The sequence below is a fragment of the Mobula hypostoma genome, chromosome 2, assembly GCF_963921235.1.
Source record: "Mobula hypostoma chromosome 2, sMobHyp1.1, whole genome shotgun sequence".
In the NCBI taxonomy this organism is placed as follows: domain Eukaryota; kingdom Metazoa; phylum Chordata; class Chondrichthyes; order Myliobatiformes; family Myliobatidae; genus Mobula; species Mobula hypostoma.
In genome coordinates this window covers 12,353,379-12,367,991 of record NC_086098.1, presented here as the reverse complement: position 1 = coordinate 12,367,991, position 14,613 = coordinate 12,353,379, and the positions used below count along the sequence as shown (strand labels likewise).

Below are 14,613 nucleotides of genomic sequence, written 5' to 3'. Positions count from 1 at the left end.
GTTGAAGGGATGCTTTGTCTGCCCACTCATTTATCCCCTCAATAAGGTCATTTTGATTTTGGAATAGTGGAAAGTGGGTGGTACCAGGTTTGCTGCCTGGTTTTCTATTCCATTACCTAAAGTCAAAATGACCCACAAGCTTACACACAAATAACATTTATATAATAGAGAAGATAACAGCATCTATTAATCATAAGTTGGAACAATTTTATTCATACTGGAAAAATAGTTTAACTGCATAACACCTCATAGGCCTGATTTTATTCTCACAAGTCGATGAATATGTTGTTAAAAAAAAACACACCCTGCTCTGTACTTAGTTTTCTTCTTTCGATTGTCTGTTCTTTCTTCTTTCTACAAATGTATACCTCAGATAAATATTGTGTGGAGATTTGTGACAAATACGATTATATGATATATATGTACAGTATCTGAAATACATTTTATGGAAATGTTTGTTTGATGATGAAATTCAATAAAAAAATAATAAAAATAAATTACAAAAAGAAAGAAATTTAAGAACATAGAACATAAACACCAGTAGAGTATGGGCTTTTGGCCCACAATGTTGTGTGGACCTTTAATGATCAATCTATCCTTTCCCTCCTACATAGTCCATAACACTCTTGTGTTCTTTCGTCTATATATCTACTATATCTAAGAGTCTCCTAAATGTCCCTGTGGTACCAGCCTTTACCATCACCCCCAGCAGTGCAGTCCAGGTGCTTAACAATCTCTGTGTGTGTAATCTCCTCTAAACTTTTCCATCATTCACTATGCCCTCTGATATTAACCACCCTGGAAAAGAGGCTCTGACTGTTCACTCTATCTATGCTTCTTCTAATCTTATATATCTCTATCAAATTGCCTCTCATTTTCCTTTGCTCTGAAGATCACTCAGCCTCAAACATGTTCTCTAATTGGGGCACCATCCTGACAAATCTTTCTGCATTTTTGATGTAAAATATCAAGAAAACTAATAACATAATAAATCAATTAATGCACTTGTATTACCTCTGTTATTTTATTGATAGGTTTACACTTCATTATTCTTTTAAAAATTGTTAGTGGATGCTCACTGGTAATTTTCTGGTTCCTCTCATCATTAATGATTTATATGGTTCACATTTCCAACTCTGGTTTGTTTTTTTCCTACTACAATATAACTTAAATGAATGTGAGAGGTGCATTAAAGTTTGCTTGGCCAATCCATCTGGATAGATTGTGTTGACCTGGAACATAGAAACATAGAAAAACCTACAGCACAATACAGGCTTTTTAGCCCGCAAAGCTGTGCCGAACATGTCCTTACCATAGAAATTACCTAGGGTAACCCATATTTTTCTAAACCCTATTTTTCTAAGCTCCATGTACCTATCCAGGAGTCTCTTAAAAGATCCTACTGTATCCACCTCCACCACTGTCGCCAGCAGCCCATACCATCACTCCTGACATCTCCTCTGTACCTGCTTCCAAGCACCTTAAAACTGTTCCCTCTTGTGCTAGCCACTTCAGCCCTGAGAAGAAGCCTCTGACTATCCATGTGATCAATGCCTTTCATCATCTTGTACACCTCTTTCAGGTCACCTCTCATCCTCTGTCATTTCAAGGAGAAAAGGAGTTCCAAGGAGTTCACTCAACGTATTCCCAATCCAGGCATCGTTCTTGTAAATCTCCTCTGCACCCTTTCTATGGTTTCCACATCCTTCCTGTAGTGAGGCGACCAGAACTGAGAACAGTACTCCAAATAGGGTCTGATCAGGGTCCTGTATAGCTGCAACATTTCCTCTTGGCTCCTAAACTCGATTCCACGATTGATGAAGGCCAATGCACCATATGCCTTCTTAACCACAGAGTCAATCTGTGCAGCAGCTTTGAGTGCCCAATGGACTCGGACCCCAAGATCCCTCTGATCCTCCAACTGCCAAGAGTCTTACCAATAATACTATATTCTGCCATAATATTTGCCCTACCAAAATGAACCACCTCACACATTTCTGGGTTGAACTCCACCTGCCACTTCTCAGCCCAGTTTTGCATCCTATCAATCTCCCGCTGTAACCTCTGACAGCCCTCCACACTATCCACAGCACCCCCAATCTTTGTGTCACCAGCAAATTTACTAACCCATCCCTCCACTTCCTCACCCAGGTCATTTATAAAAATCACGAAGAGTAGGGGTCCCAGAACAGATCATTGAGGCACACCACTGGTCACCGACCTCCATGCAGAATATGACCTGTCTACAACCACTCTTTGCCTTTTGTGGGCAAGCCAGTTCTGGATCCATAAAGCAATGTCACCTTTGATCGCATGCCTCCTTACTTTCTCAATAAGCTTGCATGGGGTACCTTAGCAAATGCCTTGCTGAAATCCATATACACTACATGTACGGCTCTACCTTTATGAATGTGTTTAGTCACACCCTCAAAACATTCATCCAGCTCGTAAGCCATGACGTGCTTTTGACAAAGCCATGCTGACTATTCCTAATCATATTATGCCTCTCCAAATGTTCATAAATCCTTCCTGTCAGGATCTTCTCCATCAACTTACCAACCACTGAAGTAAGACTCACTGGTCTATAATTTCCTGGGCTGTCTCTACTCCCTTTATTGAATAATGGAACAACGTCCGCAACCCTCCAATCCTCCAGAACCTCTCCCATCCCCACTGATGAGGCAAAGATCTTCGCCAGAGGCTCAGTAATCTCCTCCCTTACCTCCCACAGTAGCCTGGGGTACATCCTGTCCGGTCCCGATGACTTATCCAACTTGATGCTTTCCAGAAGCTCTAGCACATCCTCTTCCTTAATATCTACATGCTCAGGCCTTTTAGTCCGCTGTAAGTCATCCCTACAATTGCCAAGGTCCTTTTCTGTAGTGAATACTGAAGCAAAGTATTCATTAAGTATCTCTGCTATCTCCTCCACACACACTTTACCACACTTGATTGGTCCTATTCTCTCACATCTTATCCTCTTGCTCTTCACATACTTCTAGAATGCCTTGGGGTTTTCTTTAATCCTGTCCGCCAAGGCCTTCTCATGGCCCCTTTGGCTCTCCTAATTTCATTCTTAAGATCCTTCCTGCCAGTCTTAAAACCTTCTAGATGATCTTTTAGTTTTTTGAACCTTTTGTAAGCTCTTCTTTTCTCCTTGAATAGATTTACAACAGCCTTTGTACACCACGGTTCCTGTACCCTACCATCCTTTCCCTACCTCATTGGAACGTACTTATGCCCCGATCTGATGCTGGTTAATTTCTCCATTGGCAATCTCCAATGGATTAGTGGGCCAAGTCCATAATCGAGGCCATTGGATGATGGGTCTGTTATTTAATGAGCAATACATGTACCATGTTAATTAGATCTAAGTGAGAGAAGATAAAACACATTAAACTAGAAAAAAGAATGGTGGAGCAGGGGTTCCCAACCATTTTAATGGCCGGACCCCTACCATTAACTGAGAGGTCTGTGGACTGCAGGTTGGGAACCCCTGCCTTTTTGGGACCTGGTCACCATAAGGTTGGAAATGGGAACTGAAAATATTCTGGTGGCAGCAGAAGTTCGGAAAGAAATCATTAAAAGGTGGAAGTCAGACCAGAGGAAAATTAATTCACGAGTTAACCAAAGCCAATATTGGCTTGAAAGGGGCAAATTTAGTGTGGAATAGGTTTTCCTTATAGGTATGCAAAAGGCGTTTTTGTGGAAGTGGCATTTAAATCTGAAGGCAGATAAGAACAGTGATCTGGATTGTTCTTATATTGCCTAACACTGGAATGTTATCTGACTTTGGCCAAGCAGTAAAAGGGAATTTGTGTGGGCACGTGGCCAAGTGGTTAAGGCATTGGACTAGTGACCTGAAGGTCGTGAGTTCGAGCCCCAGCTGAGGGAACGTGTTGGCACTTAATCCCACAGTGCTCTGCGACGACACTGGTGCCAAGCTGTATGGATCCTAATGCCCTTCCCTTGGACAACATTGGTGTGGTGGAGAGGGGAGAAACATAGAAACATAGAAAATAGGTGCAGGAGTAGGCCATTCGGCCTTTCGAGCCTGCACCGCCATTCAGTATGATCATGGCTGATCATCCAACTCAGAACCCTGTACCAGCCTTCCCTCCATACCCCCTGATCCCTTTAGCCACAAGGGCCATATCTAACTCCCTCTTAAATATAGCCAATGAACTGGCCTCAACTGTTTCCTGTGGCAGAGAATTCCACAGATCCACCACACTCTGTGTGAAGAAGTTTTTCCTCATCTCGGTCCTAAAAGGCTTCCCCTTTATCCTCAAACTGTGACTTGCAGCATGGGCAACTGCTGGTCTTCCATACAACCTTGCCCAGGCCTGCGCCCTGGAGAGTGAAGACTTTCCAGGCGCAGATCCATGGTCTCACAAGACTAATGGATGCCTTTAGTTTAGTTAGTTTAAAAGGGAATTAGTACTGTTTGGAGAGGTTAAGCTAGATTTGGTGAACTGAAATCTAATTTTTTCTGAAGTGTCATTCTATTTAAAAATATATTGTGTTCTTTGAGTGTGCATTACTTGTAGTCTGATCACATTACTCTGTAACTTAACATTTCATTTCCTCTCAAATTTCCAGACTTGAATTTGCCTCAAAATAAACTAAACAAGGTACTTAGCAGTTAATTTTCATAAAAGTTGCTGGTGAACGCAGCAGGCCAGGCAGCATCCGTAGGAAGAGGTGCAGTCGACGTTTCAGGCCGAAACCCTTCATCAGGAGTCCTGACGAAGGGTCTCGGCCTGAAACGTCGACTGCACCTCTTCCTACGGATGCTGCCTGGCCTGCTGTGTTCACCAGCAACTTTTATGTGTGTTGTTTGAATTTCCAGCATCTGCAGAATTCCTGTTGTTAGCAGTTAATTTTATTTAGTTTCTGGAGAGTATTTGAATAATTAAATAATTTAAGATAATGCATAATTGACTGACTATTATTTAATAGAATGTAAAAAAGGTATGTATCACTGTGTAACCTTTTAATTATGATTTTCATCACAGAGTAGCAAGTAGTACACAAAATAATTAAATGCCTAGGCATCTTCATTATCATGTGAAAGTCAAATCAAAAGCACAAATTAAGTTCATGGTCACCAGCGCAACAGCCAAAACTCCATCATGAACCTAGAACATCATTTGGAGAGAAACAAATCAGTCAGGAGGAATGTGAGAAGCTCCAGATGTACATAATTAGTACACAGATTTAGGTAGTTTAAATCTAACACTATTGAGTGTGAAACCAAAATAAATCGGTTAATTTATGGACTATAGCAAAAAACACATTATCAAAATTTTAAATTGGTCTGTAGAAGACCGACATGATTTCAGTCTTGCATTAACTGTTTGATATATCCAGGCCTTTGAAGTGGTAGTGATACTGATCTTAAAACCAAAGGTAGAATCGTTGAAAAATAGTACCTTTATGTCAAGTACAGAAAATCCTACTTTAATAAAGAAAAAACTACAGAGAGTGATAAATCTTGTGCTTGGTCATGAAGGACTGATTTGAATGTTTACAAATAGTGCAAATTAACTTGTCTCTTGCAGAGAAGTACAAAGCATATAATAAACCAAAATTTAAAAAAAACTGATAAAACAGCAGAAAATATGTTTGTACACAGCAAGGATGTGAGAGTTTGTAAAAAGATTAGGCAAAGATTGGGTTCATAAATTTGCTGATGACACAAAGATTGGAGGTGTTGTGGATAGTGTAGAGGGCTGTCAGAGGTTACAGCAGGACATTGATAGGATGCAAAACTGGGCTGAGAAGTGGCAGATGGAGTTCAACCCAGATAAGTGTGGGTGGTTCATTTTGGTAGGTCAAATATGACAGAATATAGTATTAATGGTAAGACTCTTGGCAATGTGGAGGATCAGAGGGATCTTGGAGTCCGAGTCCAGTGGGTACTCAAAGTTGCTGTGCAGGTTGACTCTGTGGTTAAGGAAGCATATGATGCATTGGCCTTCATCATTTGCGGGATTGAGTTTAGGAGCCAAGATGTAATGTTGCAGCTATATAGGACCCTGATCAGACCCCACTTGGAGTACCGTGCTCAGTTCTGGTCGCCTCACCATAGGAAGGATGTGGAAACCAATGAAAGGGTGCAGAGGAGATTTACAAGGATGTTGCCTGGATTGGGGAGCATGCATTATGAGAATAGGTTGAATGAACTTGGCCTTTTCTCCTTGGAGCAATGGAGGATAAGAGGTGACCTGACAGAAGTGTACAAGATAATGAGAGACATTGAACTTTTGGATAGTCAGAGGCTTTTTCCCAGGGCTGAAATGGCTAGCACGAGAGGGCACAGTTTTAAGGTGCTTGGAAGTAGGTACAGAGGAGATGTCGGGTAAGTTTTTTACACAGAGAATGGTGAGTGCATGGAATGGGCTGCCAGTGACGGTGGTGGAGGTGGATACGATAGGGACTCCTGGATTGATACATGGAGCTCAGAAAAATAGAGGGCTATGGGTAACCCTAGGTAATTTCTCAGGTAAGGACATGTTCGGCACAGCTTTGTGGGCCAAAGTGCCTGTATTGTGCTGTAGGTTTTCTATGTTCTACGTTTCTATCTCTTAATTGCCATCCCAAAATGTTCCACTTTCCCTACAATGTCAAAGGTATGAATTATCTATATCTTCTGTTTCTATGTTGCACAAGTTGATGTTTAGAATGTAGTGAACGTCTCTGAGAGAATGGTTAGACAACATGAATAACAGAGGAAGGAGGTATGGTTACAAACATAGTGAATAACCTGATTTCTCCAGAATAATGCAATGGAGGCAGCCCAGAGACCACCCAATATCATCCATCTTTCAACAAAAGGGACTCCTGTAAGACCAAAAAAAAAGGAAAGGTTGATTTTGGAAGACCAGTTCAGAAGCAGAATCAGATATAATATCACTGGCATATGTTGTAGCAGCAGTACATTGCAATATATAACATCATATCCTGTTTCATTTGGAGTGATTTGTTTTTTGTCCCATTACTCTGTGGTTCTAATTGAGTTGCTAGAAAGCTAATGATCAAAAAACTTCAGTAGCGGTTCAATGTGATCTTCTTCTGTGAACATCATTTCAAATCTATTGGGATTTCACATTTACTGAACAATGTATGATCTATGTAAGGTGGGATATTAAGGAGGGTACTTAACACAATGGATTTTTCTTTTACTTCTCATTTTTTCCATATGTTCTCATGAAAATAAAATTATCTTTCACTTGCACATGCATTCCACCCCTTGGTGATTAGCATCTAGTAATCCAGTCTTGTGTGTCCTCCTTACATTGATGTCCTGTTCTTTCATTTTCATTCAATCTTGTTCACTTGGTCATCTTTGGATGTGTTCTCTGTTTCAATCATTGTGGAAGTGCTGGTTGTGGAAATTGGGTGTCAGTATCAGGGCAATAATTATTGATAAATTAAACATGCATTAGAAATGTATTACAAAATAATTGCTTAGCTGTAAAGTGTAGCATGTAGCAAAAGTTGGAATGGGACCCAACAAGATGGCAGTTCACCCATTCAGAAACAATTTATCTTTCTTGAAATTGCATTTAAATTACTTTATGTAATCAAGCATAAGATAATAATTCATATGATCTCCATTAGCTTGAATTTTATATTGGGCTAGTTTGAATGTGTACAGCTTCAAAACTCTTAATGATTGTTTTTATTAGAACTTTATATGGTGCGTGAAAGTTGGACAAAGAAATGTGTTAAATATCGTACCAGAACCAGAACAGAATCAGGTTTAATATCACCAGCATATGTCGTGAAATCTGTTGCCTTTGTGGCAGCGGTGCATTGCAATACATAATGATAGACAGAAAAATGGGTAAAAGTAGGCAAGTATTACTTTTCTCATCTTTTATGGAATGTTTTTGCCTATTTCATTTTTTATTTCTGTTGTAGCTGACTGTGGAACTCTGTTGCTTTAACATAATTTTCGGCTTTCCATTTATTTATTTCATTATTTAAAGCATTTAAGTGCTGTCAATGGGCAAATAATCTGGCTAAAAATTGTTGCAAATGGAGGCTAATTTCATCTGGGCTCAAATTTTCTTAAAAGCTGCTCTCTGTGAATTTGACATTGCAGGAGATTGTCCAATAATTTTATACATGCAGCATGTTAACTGCAAAGCGGAGCAATAGACTATTAAAAATTGAAATACCCATGGTAACAGCAAAGTATTATCCATGAAACTGCTGGACACATGGCTTTGTTGCTTATAATGAATATGCATAATAAGTTACATTCATTAGAAAGACATGCAGAAATGATTGAAGTATTTTGTTTATTTTATTTTTTTAATTAATTTGATTGGGAGCTGTATTAAAGTCTATTACTTAAGGTTCAGTATTCCAATAAAGATTCTTAAATACATCATCATGTGATATTCAATGTTTTCACCAATTTGTGCATGGAAAAGATGTTTCAGATCTATGTGGTGTCTTTGATTATTTTTGTGGATATAGGCTAGTTATTTATACTATTTAGTATGAACAAATTGCCCAAGATAAGCAACTTGCCCAGGATTTGTAAATTTAAAAGTTTGTAAAATCAAGAAATCATGTAGTTCAAAAACAATACCAAACTTCCTGGGGTCACTTCAGTCTGGTAGCATAGGCAGTATCCAGGTTATGTAAGGGTTCCCTGCCAAAGAACTGTCTGCAAGTCAGAAATGTATGTTTACCCAAGCATATTGTATCACTTTAGGTACACTTGCTTTAATTCTTTGATCCATCACTTATTTGGACTAACACTACTCCTAGTTCAACTCATGGAATATATATTCTATTCAGTCAGTTATAAGCACTATGAAATATGGAAATAACATGGAAAATGTGTAGCTCAGGTGGTTGATGGTTAGGTTGAGTTGTTCTCTGATCTTGGCAATCCATTCGTAAACATTTCGTCACCAAATGAAGAAACGTCATCAGTGTGCTGCTCACTTGTGATATGTCCTTCGAATGCTTGGCTTTTATATACTTATCAAGCAGTTGATTGGTTGTCATTACGGGAACTCAGTTGTGACGTACGGAGGGGATCTGGTCGCTGATTGCATGGCGAACTCTTGTGTGTCATCTGGAAATGTTTTTATACGCCTTGGCTTATCTGGGATCGAGGTCTACATGTCTGTTTATAAAATTAATTGTGGATAACGATGCTTCTAGGAATTCTTTTGCATGCTGTGTGTTTGCTTACGCCATGACTTTAAAAAATGCTTATTGAAGGTGTTAGCAATATTGTGTAAAAATCTTTTGTTTATTCTTTTAGGAGCATTATTACAATTTTACTATGAAGAATTGTCACTGTTTTCTTTTCGTGTTTGCTTTAATGTTGAACAGAAAAGATATAAATGGAACAATTGAATCATAGTATTGTTCAGGTTGTTTATTGTTTTGCAGAAATAATAGTAATACACTAAAATGTGAAAATTGTACAACATAATTTAATCCCCAAAGTTCTAAGAATTTCAAGCATTAAATTACAAATAATAAATATTGCAAACTATTTTAGGTGGATTACAATGAGAGAAACTTTGAGACATTTTATAAGGCTGTAGTGTCGTAACAGTTGTACAGAAGAGTTGAGTCACTGAAATGGAAATTCAGAACCTTAGGCTTATCCTGATGGTGTCCTGAAAGCTGATGTTAAACTTCCAGATTTACAGAACTTAATTTCGCCAATGTTGCAGTTGAAATGTAAATGCAATACAAAGGCTAGTATTACGTACCTAGAAAAAGTGTTTTTTGTATTGATGTCATTTGCAAAGATATTAACAAAATTATCCTGTTCTTAAACAGTCATGTTGAATTATGCCATAAACATGATCAGTGTTAGAACATTAAATTTAAAAAAATGAAAGTTCATGAAGGCATATAACTTTTGATACTATATTTCTCAAATGATCATATTTTTTCTTCATAACTTGTGCACACAAATTAGAAATAAATTGTCATGCTGTCAGCGAATATATTATTTTGATCTTTATAGGGATGATTGGTTCCCTGGAATGCATGCCTGTCCTTTAAAAATACTGCAATGATTTCTTGGTTTGACATTCTTTGGGTATTTATGTCGCTTTCATAAATTTACCCTACAATGTCATCTGACTGTGTCAGATATAGACTCACAGCTTTGCCTCTTAAGACTGACATGCATCATGATGGTGTAATTAACAATCCAGTAAAAGATGAATACATATACTCAGAAGAATATAAGCCATTAGACTTCTTTGTTGGTAGTTTTACATACACTTTGTCACCATCATTTAAATGTAAAATGGCAGTTCCTGAGGCATGATCAACATATTGTGGTGAATATTCATCATATGTATACATTACAGGTTCATTGTTTTTATATAATCCAACCCAAACGTTTGCCTCCTTGACATGTACGTGATAAAAAAATTGGTAGATGCCTGTTATTTCACATGTAAAAATTCCATTTGATGGATTATAGTTGTTATTTGAATTGATCAATATTTTGTCAAAGACTATTGGTTCACCTGTTGAATGAAATGGATGAGAAAGAATGGCAGTAAATGCTGGAACAGGATTCACTACATCACCTGAGTTGATATAGCCATGATAGCCTAAATATTTTCCAGTGTGCATAATAATTTCACCAGGTGGGCCTGCTGGACCAGGAAGTCCTGGACTGCCTGGTGGCCCACTTGCTCCTTTTGGTCCAGGTGGACCTTGTGGCCCTTCAGTGACTTTTCCATTAAATTTACCTGGGGGCCCTGGAGAACCTTGTGTTCCTGGAACCCCTGGATCTCCTTTTACTCCTGGATGCCCTGGAGAGCCTGGAAGCCCAATTAAGCCTTTTGGGCCGGGTGTTCCTGTAAGTCCTTTCTTTCCAGGTTCACCAGGATGACCTTGAGGTCCTTGAGGCCCTATTCTACCTGCACTGCCTGGCTTTCCACGTGGTCCAATAAGTCCTTTATCACCCTTTTTACCCTCTGGACCTGGTAGTCCTTTATCACCTTTTGATCCTGGTTTTCCGGGGGGCCCTGGAGGTCCTCGCTCACCAGTTGATCCTGGCTCACCTTTTGAGCCTGCCTGCCCTTTTGGACCCATCATTCCTGGATGACCCTTTTCTCCTGGTGCACCAACTGCACCAGATGGACCTTTTGGGCCTTTTAGTCCTGGTGGCCCTGATGGTCCTATCAAACCTCGTGGTCCAGGTTTTCCAGGTGAGCCATGCTGTCCTTTCTCTCCTGGTTTTCCAGCTTCACCAGGTAAACCTGGATGTCCTTTTAGTCCTGGCAGTCCTGGTTTTCCTAAGCCTGGCACTCCAGGTGTACCTGGCAAGCCTTGTAGACCAGGGTGGCCTTTCTTCCCAGGAATTCCTGGAGGTCCTCTTGCTCCAGGTTTTCCAATCTCTTGTTTTCCAGGTGGTCCGGGTGGACCATTTTGGCCTGGTTTTCCTGGCCTTCCTGACTCTCCTGGTGATCCTTTTTCACCCTTGTGACCTGGTTCACCTTTAGGACCAGGCAGTCCTGGGTGTCCTTTACCTTGTGGTCCAGGTAGACCTGGTGGACCTCGTGGTCCAGGAGGACCCTTATCACCAGGTTGCCCTGGACTTCCAATACCCTTGTCCCCTTTTGGCCCAGGTTGACCTGGATATCCTGGGTTCCCTTTTCTTCCAGGAAATCCAAGTGTTCCTGGTTGACCTGGTTCTCCTTTAGCACCTGGTTTACCAATGACAGATAACCCAGCTGGTCCAGGAGGTCCACTCGGTCCTGGAGGCCCTCTTGGTCCTTGCTTCCCTGGGGATCCCTTTTCCCCTTTTCGTCCAGGAGTTCCTGGCACACCTGGCCTTCCTGCTTCTCCTGGATGGCCTGGTTTTCCAACAGCTGATAATCCTTGTGGCCCTGGTGGCCCAGGTTTACCAGGATGCCCTGGTAGCCCAAATCCTGGCTTTCCTGGGTATCCTGGTGGACCAGGTGGCCCAGGTGGGCCAGGTGGTCCTGGCTCTCCATCTTGTTCTTCTGTTAAAAAGAAATAAAGTCCACTTAGATTAACGTGTTGGAACACTGTTACTAAATTGTGCGTGTTTTTCTGTACTTGCCTCTGTGTGCCATATAAAGTATTTTTAATGAAAATGTCTGTGTTTGCTGCTGAAGTGAATTCAATTTAGTAAGGATGAGTAGGACATGATGCAAGTAAGTATAGATGCAAGTAGTCTAACAAACTTTTTAGTGTTGAAGTACTTAATAAGAAACCATCTTTGGTTGGCGTCTTACAAGTTAACCATACATTTTGGTGTGTTTGTTGGTTTTTAAATTTACTTTAACCAAGTGGGAAAGGGGGTTAGGTTTTACCTTCACAGTTATGTAACAAGTATTAATAAAGTTAAAATAGAATGTGTTTTGAGCTGCATCCCCTATATAGAGACTGAGGAGTGAGATGCCTTGCTGATAATCCCCATTAACGCCATTTCCAAGACTCTGTGGGTTTGTAAGCTATTCTATTACATTCATCTGGTATAAAATTATTTGATGTACTTGGTTTCTGACCAAATTTATGGTCTTTATTCTCCTAGGAGCATACCTCAATTAGGAATTAAAATCATGTACTCCCTTTTCACCTATGACTGCGTTCCTGTACATGGTTCTACTTCCATAATCAAGTTCGCAGACAACACCACGGTGTTGACCTGATCAGAGGAGATGACGAGACGGCCTGCAGGGATGGGATCCAGCACCTGGCTGCCTGGTGTGCCGACAGCAACCTGGCCCTTAACACCCAGAAGACCAAGGAGGTCATTGTGGACTTCAGGCATGCTAGGAGCCACACTCACGTCCCCTTCTACGTTAACAGAGCTGTAGTGGAGCGTGTATCAAGCTTCAAATTCCTTGGTGTCTACATTTCTGAGGATCTCACCTGGTCCCTGAACTCCTCCATCCTGATCAAAAAGGCGCAACAGCGCCTTTATTTGCTGTGGAGCATCAAGAAAGCTCACCTCTGTCCCAGGATACTGATGGATTTTTACCGCTGTACCATTGAGAGCATATTCACCAATTGCATCTCAGTGTGGTATGGCAATTGTCCCGTATCGGACTGCAAAACACTCCAGCGTGTGGTGAAAACTGCCCAGCGGACTATCGGCACCCAGTTGCTCACCATTGAGAAAATCTACTGTTAATGCTGCCTGGGCAGTGCGAAAAGCATTATCAAGGATGCATCTCACCCTGACCATGGACTTTTTACTCTCCTCCCATCTGGTAGGCGCTACAGGAGCCTCCGCTCCCGCACCAGCAGGCACAGGAAGAGCTTCTTCCCTGAGGCTGTAACCCTGCTGAACAGCGCTAAGCAGTATTGCACCCATATTGTACTGTCTCAGTACTTTTATATTTGTGTGCTGTAGCACTTACTTTTTATTCACAGTTATTTTGTAAATAACACTGTTCTTTGCTTTGTATCTGTAATTGGCACAATGACAATAAAGTTGAATCTAATCTAATGTACATAGAAGTATGTACTTCCATCCTTTTGATGACTTGCAAGGCTACTCTGAGCACATCCTCATGGCCTCCTCCAACTGTACTATTCATTTGCATTTTCTACCCTTGGGTGATGGGGTGGTGGGGAAAATATCTCCCCATGTCATTAGCCTCAACTTCCCAGCTGGACATTGATCCCTTGGACACTACCACACTCAAAAAAAAAAATTTATTATTATCATTTTTATTTTATTTATTTTTTTTCTCTTCTAGATTATGTATTGCATTGAACTGCTGTTGCTAAGTTAACAGATTTCATGTCACATGCTGGTGATAATAAACCTGATTCTGATTCTGATTTTTATTCTTTCAGCTGCTAGCACCTTTCCACTTGGTAGCTTTGAATACAATTAATGTTAAAAACATATTAGCCTATACTATGTAAAGTGTTTGACAGACAATGATTTATTTGGCTCTGCTTAGATTTTCCACTACTTCTATTTTCTATTTGTTTTTCTAAGTTTATATTGTATTTAATTGTGCTCTTAAATATTTATCACATTTTTATTTCCCCATTCCCATTTTTGGGGTAAGGCTAATGCTTGGAAAAAAAAATCTTGAAAATTTTACTCCAAACTCAAAGGAACTCTGAAATGGTTGAATGTTGATTTCAATCCATAATGAAAAAGATAAGTGAAATCCTTCTTAAATTTTCAGAGAAGTGAATGCTTGATCACTTAACCAAGTTAGTGAAAAGAGAATATGCAATGGATTCTTAATATATGATCTTAATATTGTTTATAAAAAAAACTCTTCTGTTCTGCATGCAATTTTGTATCTTATTACCTGAGGAAGACGAGGAAGAGGAATCAGAATTGTTATTAGTTTCATTGTCTTCTGAATCTTGTTCATTAGATTCATCACCTATTTGAGAAAGAAGCAAGCATTTTGTACTTAAAGTTTGTCAACTAAAATGCAAGTATTGACGTTAGTTATTTACTTCTTCTTGGAGCATTAATTTTGAGAAGAAAATTTTGGATTTGGTTGCTAAAGCATAATATAACCAGACTGGTTAACTCAAAAAACAGTTGCAATGTTTTAAGAGATGGTTGAACAGGCTTTGTTCTTGATTGTATCAGTG

At 39.9% G+C, this 14,613-nt stretch overlaps 2 protein-coding genes across 4 annotated transcripts in view; one reads left to right on the top strand and one right to left on the bottom strand.

The window, feature by feature from the left end:
* Positions 1 to 14,613, top strand: part of nt5dc1 (5'-nucleotidase domain containing 1) — a 665,771-nt gene that overhangs the window by 95,175 nt on the left and 555,983 nt on the right. The window lies entirely within an intron of this gene.
* Positions 9,166 to 14,613, bottom strand: part of LOC134338043 (collagen alpha-1(X) chain-like) — a 54,213-nt gene continuing 48,765 nt past the window's right edge. For all 3 annotated transcript variants that reach the window (XM_063033567.1, XM_063033581.1, XM_063033576.1), the window contains 2 exons: positions 14,319 to 14,396; positions 9,166 to 12,017 (listed from right to left, as the gene is read on the bottom strand). In XM_063033567.1, coding sequence (XP_062889637.1) covers positions 10,183 to 12,017; positions 14,319 to 14,396 — 1,913 coding nt within the window. In that variant the 3' untranslated portion in view covers positions 9,166 to 10,182. The remainder of the gene's footprint in view (positions 12,018 to 14,318; positions 14,397 to 14,613) is intronic.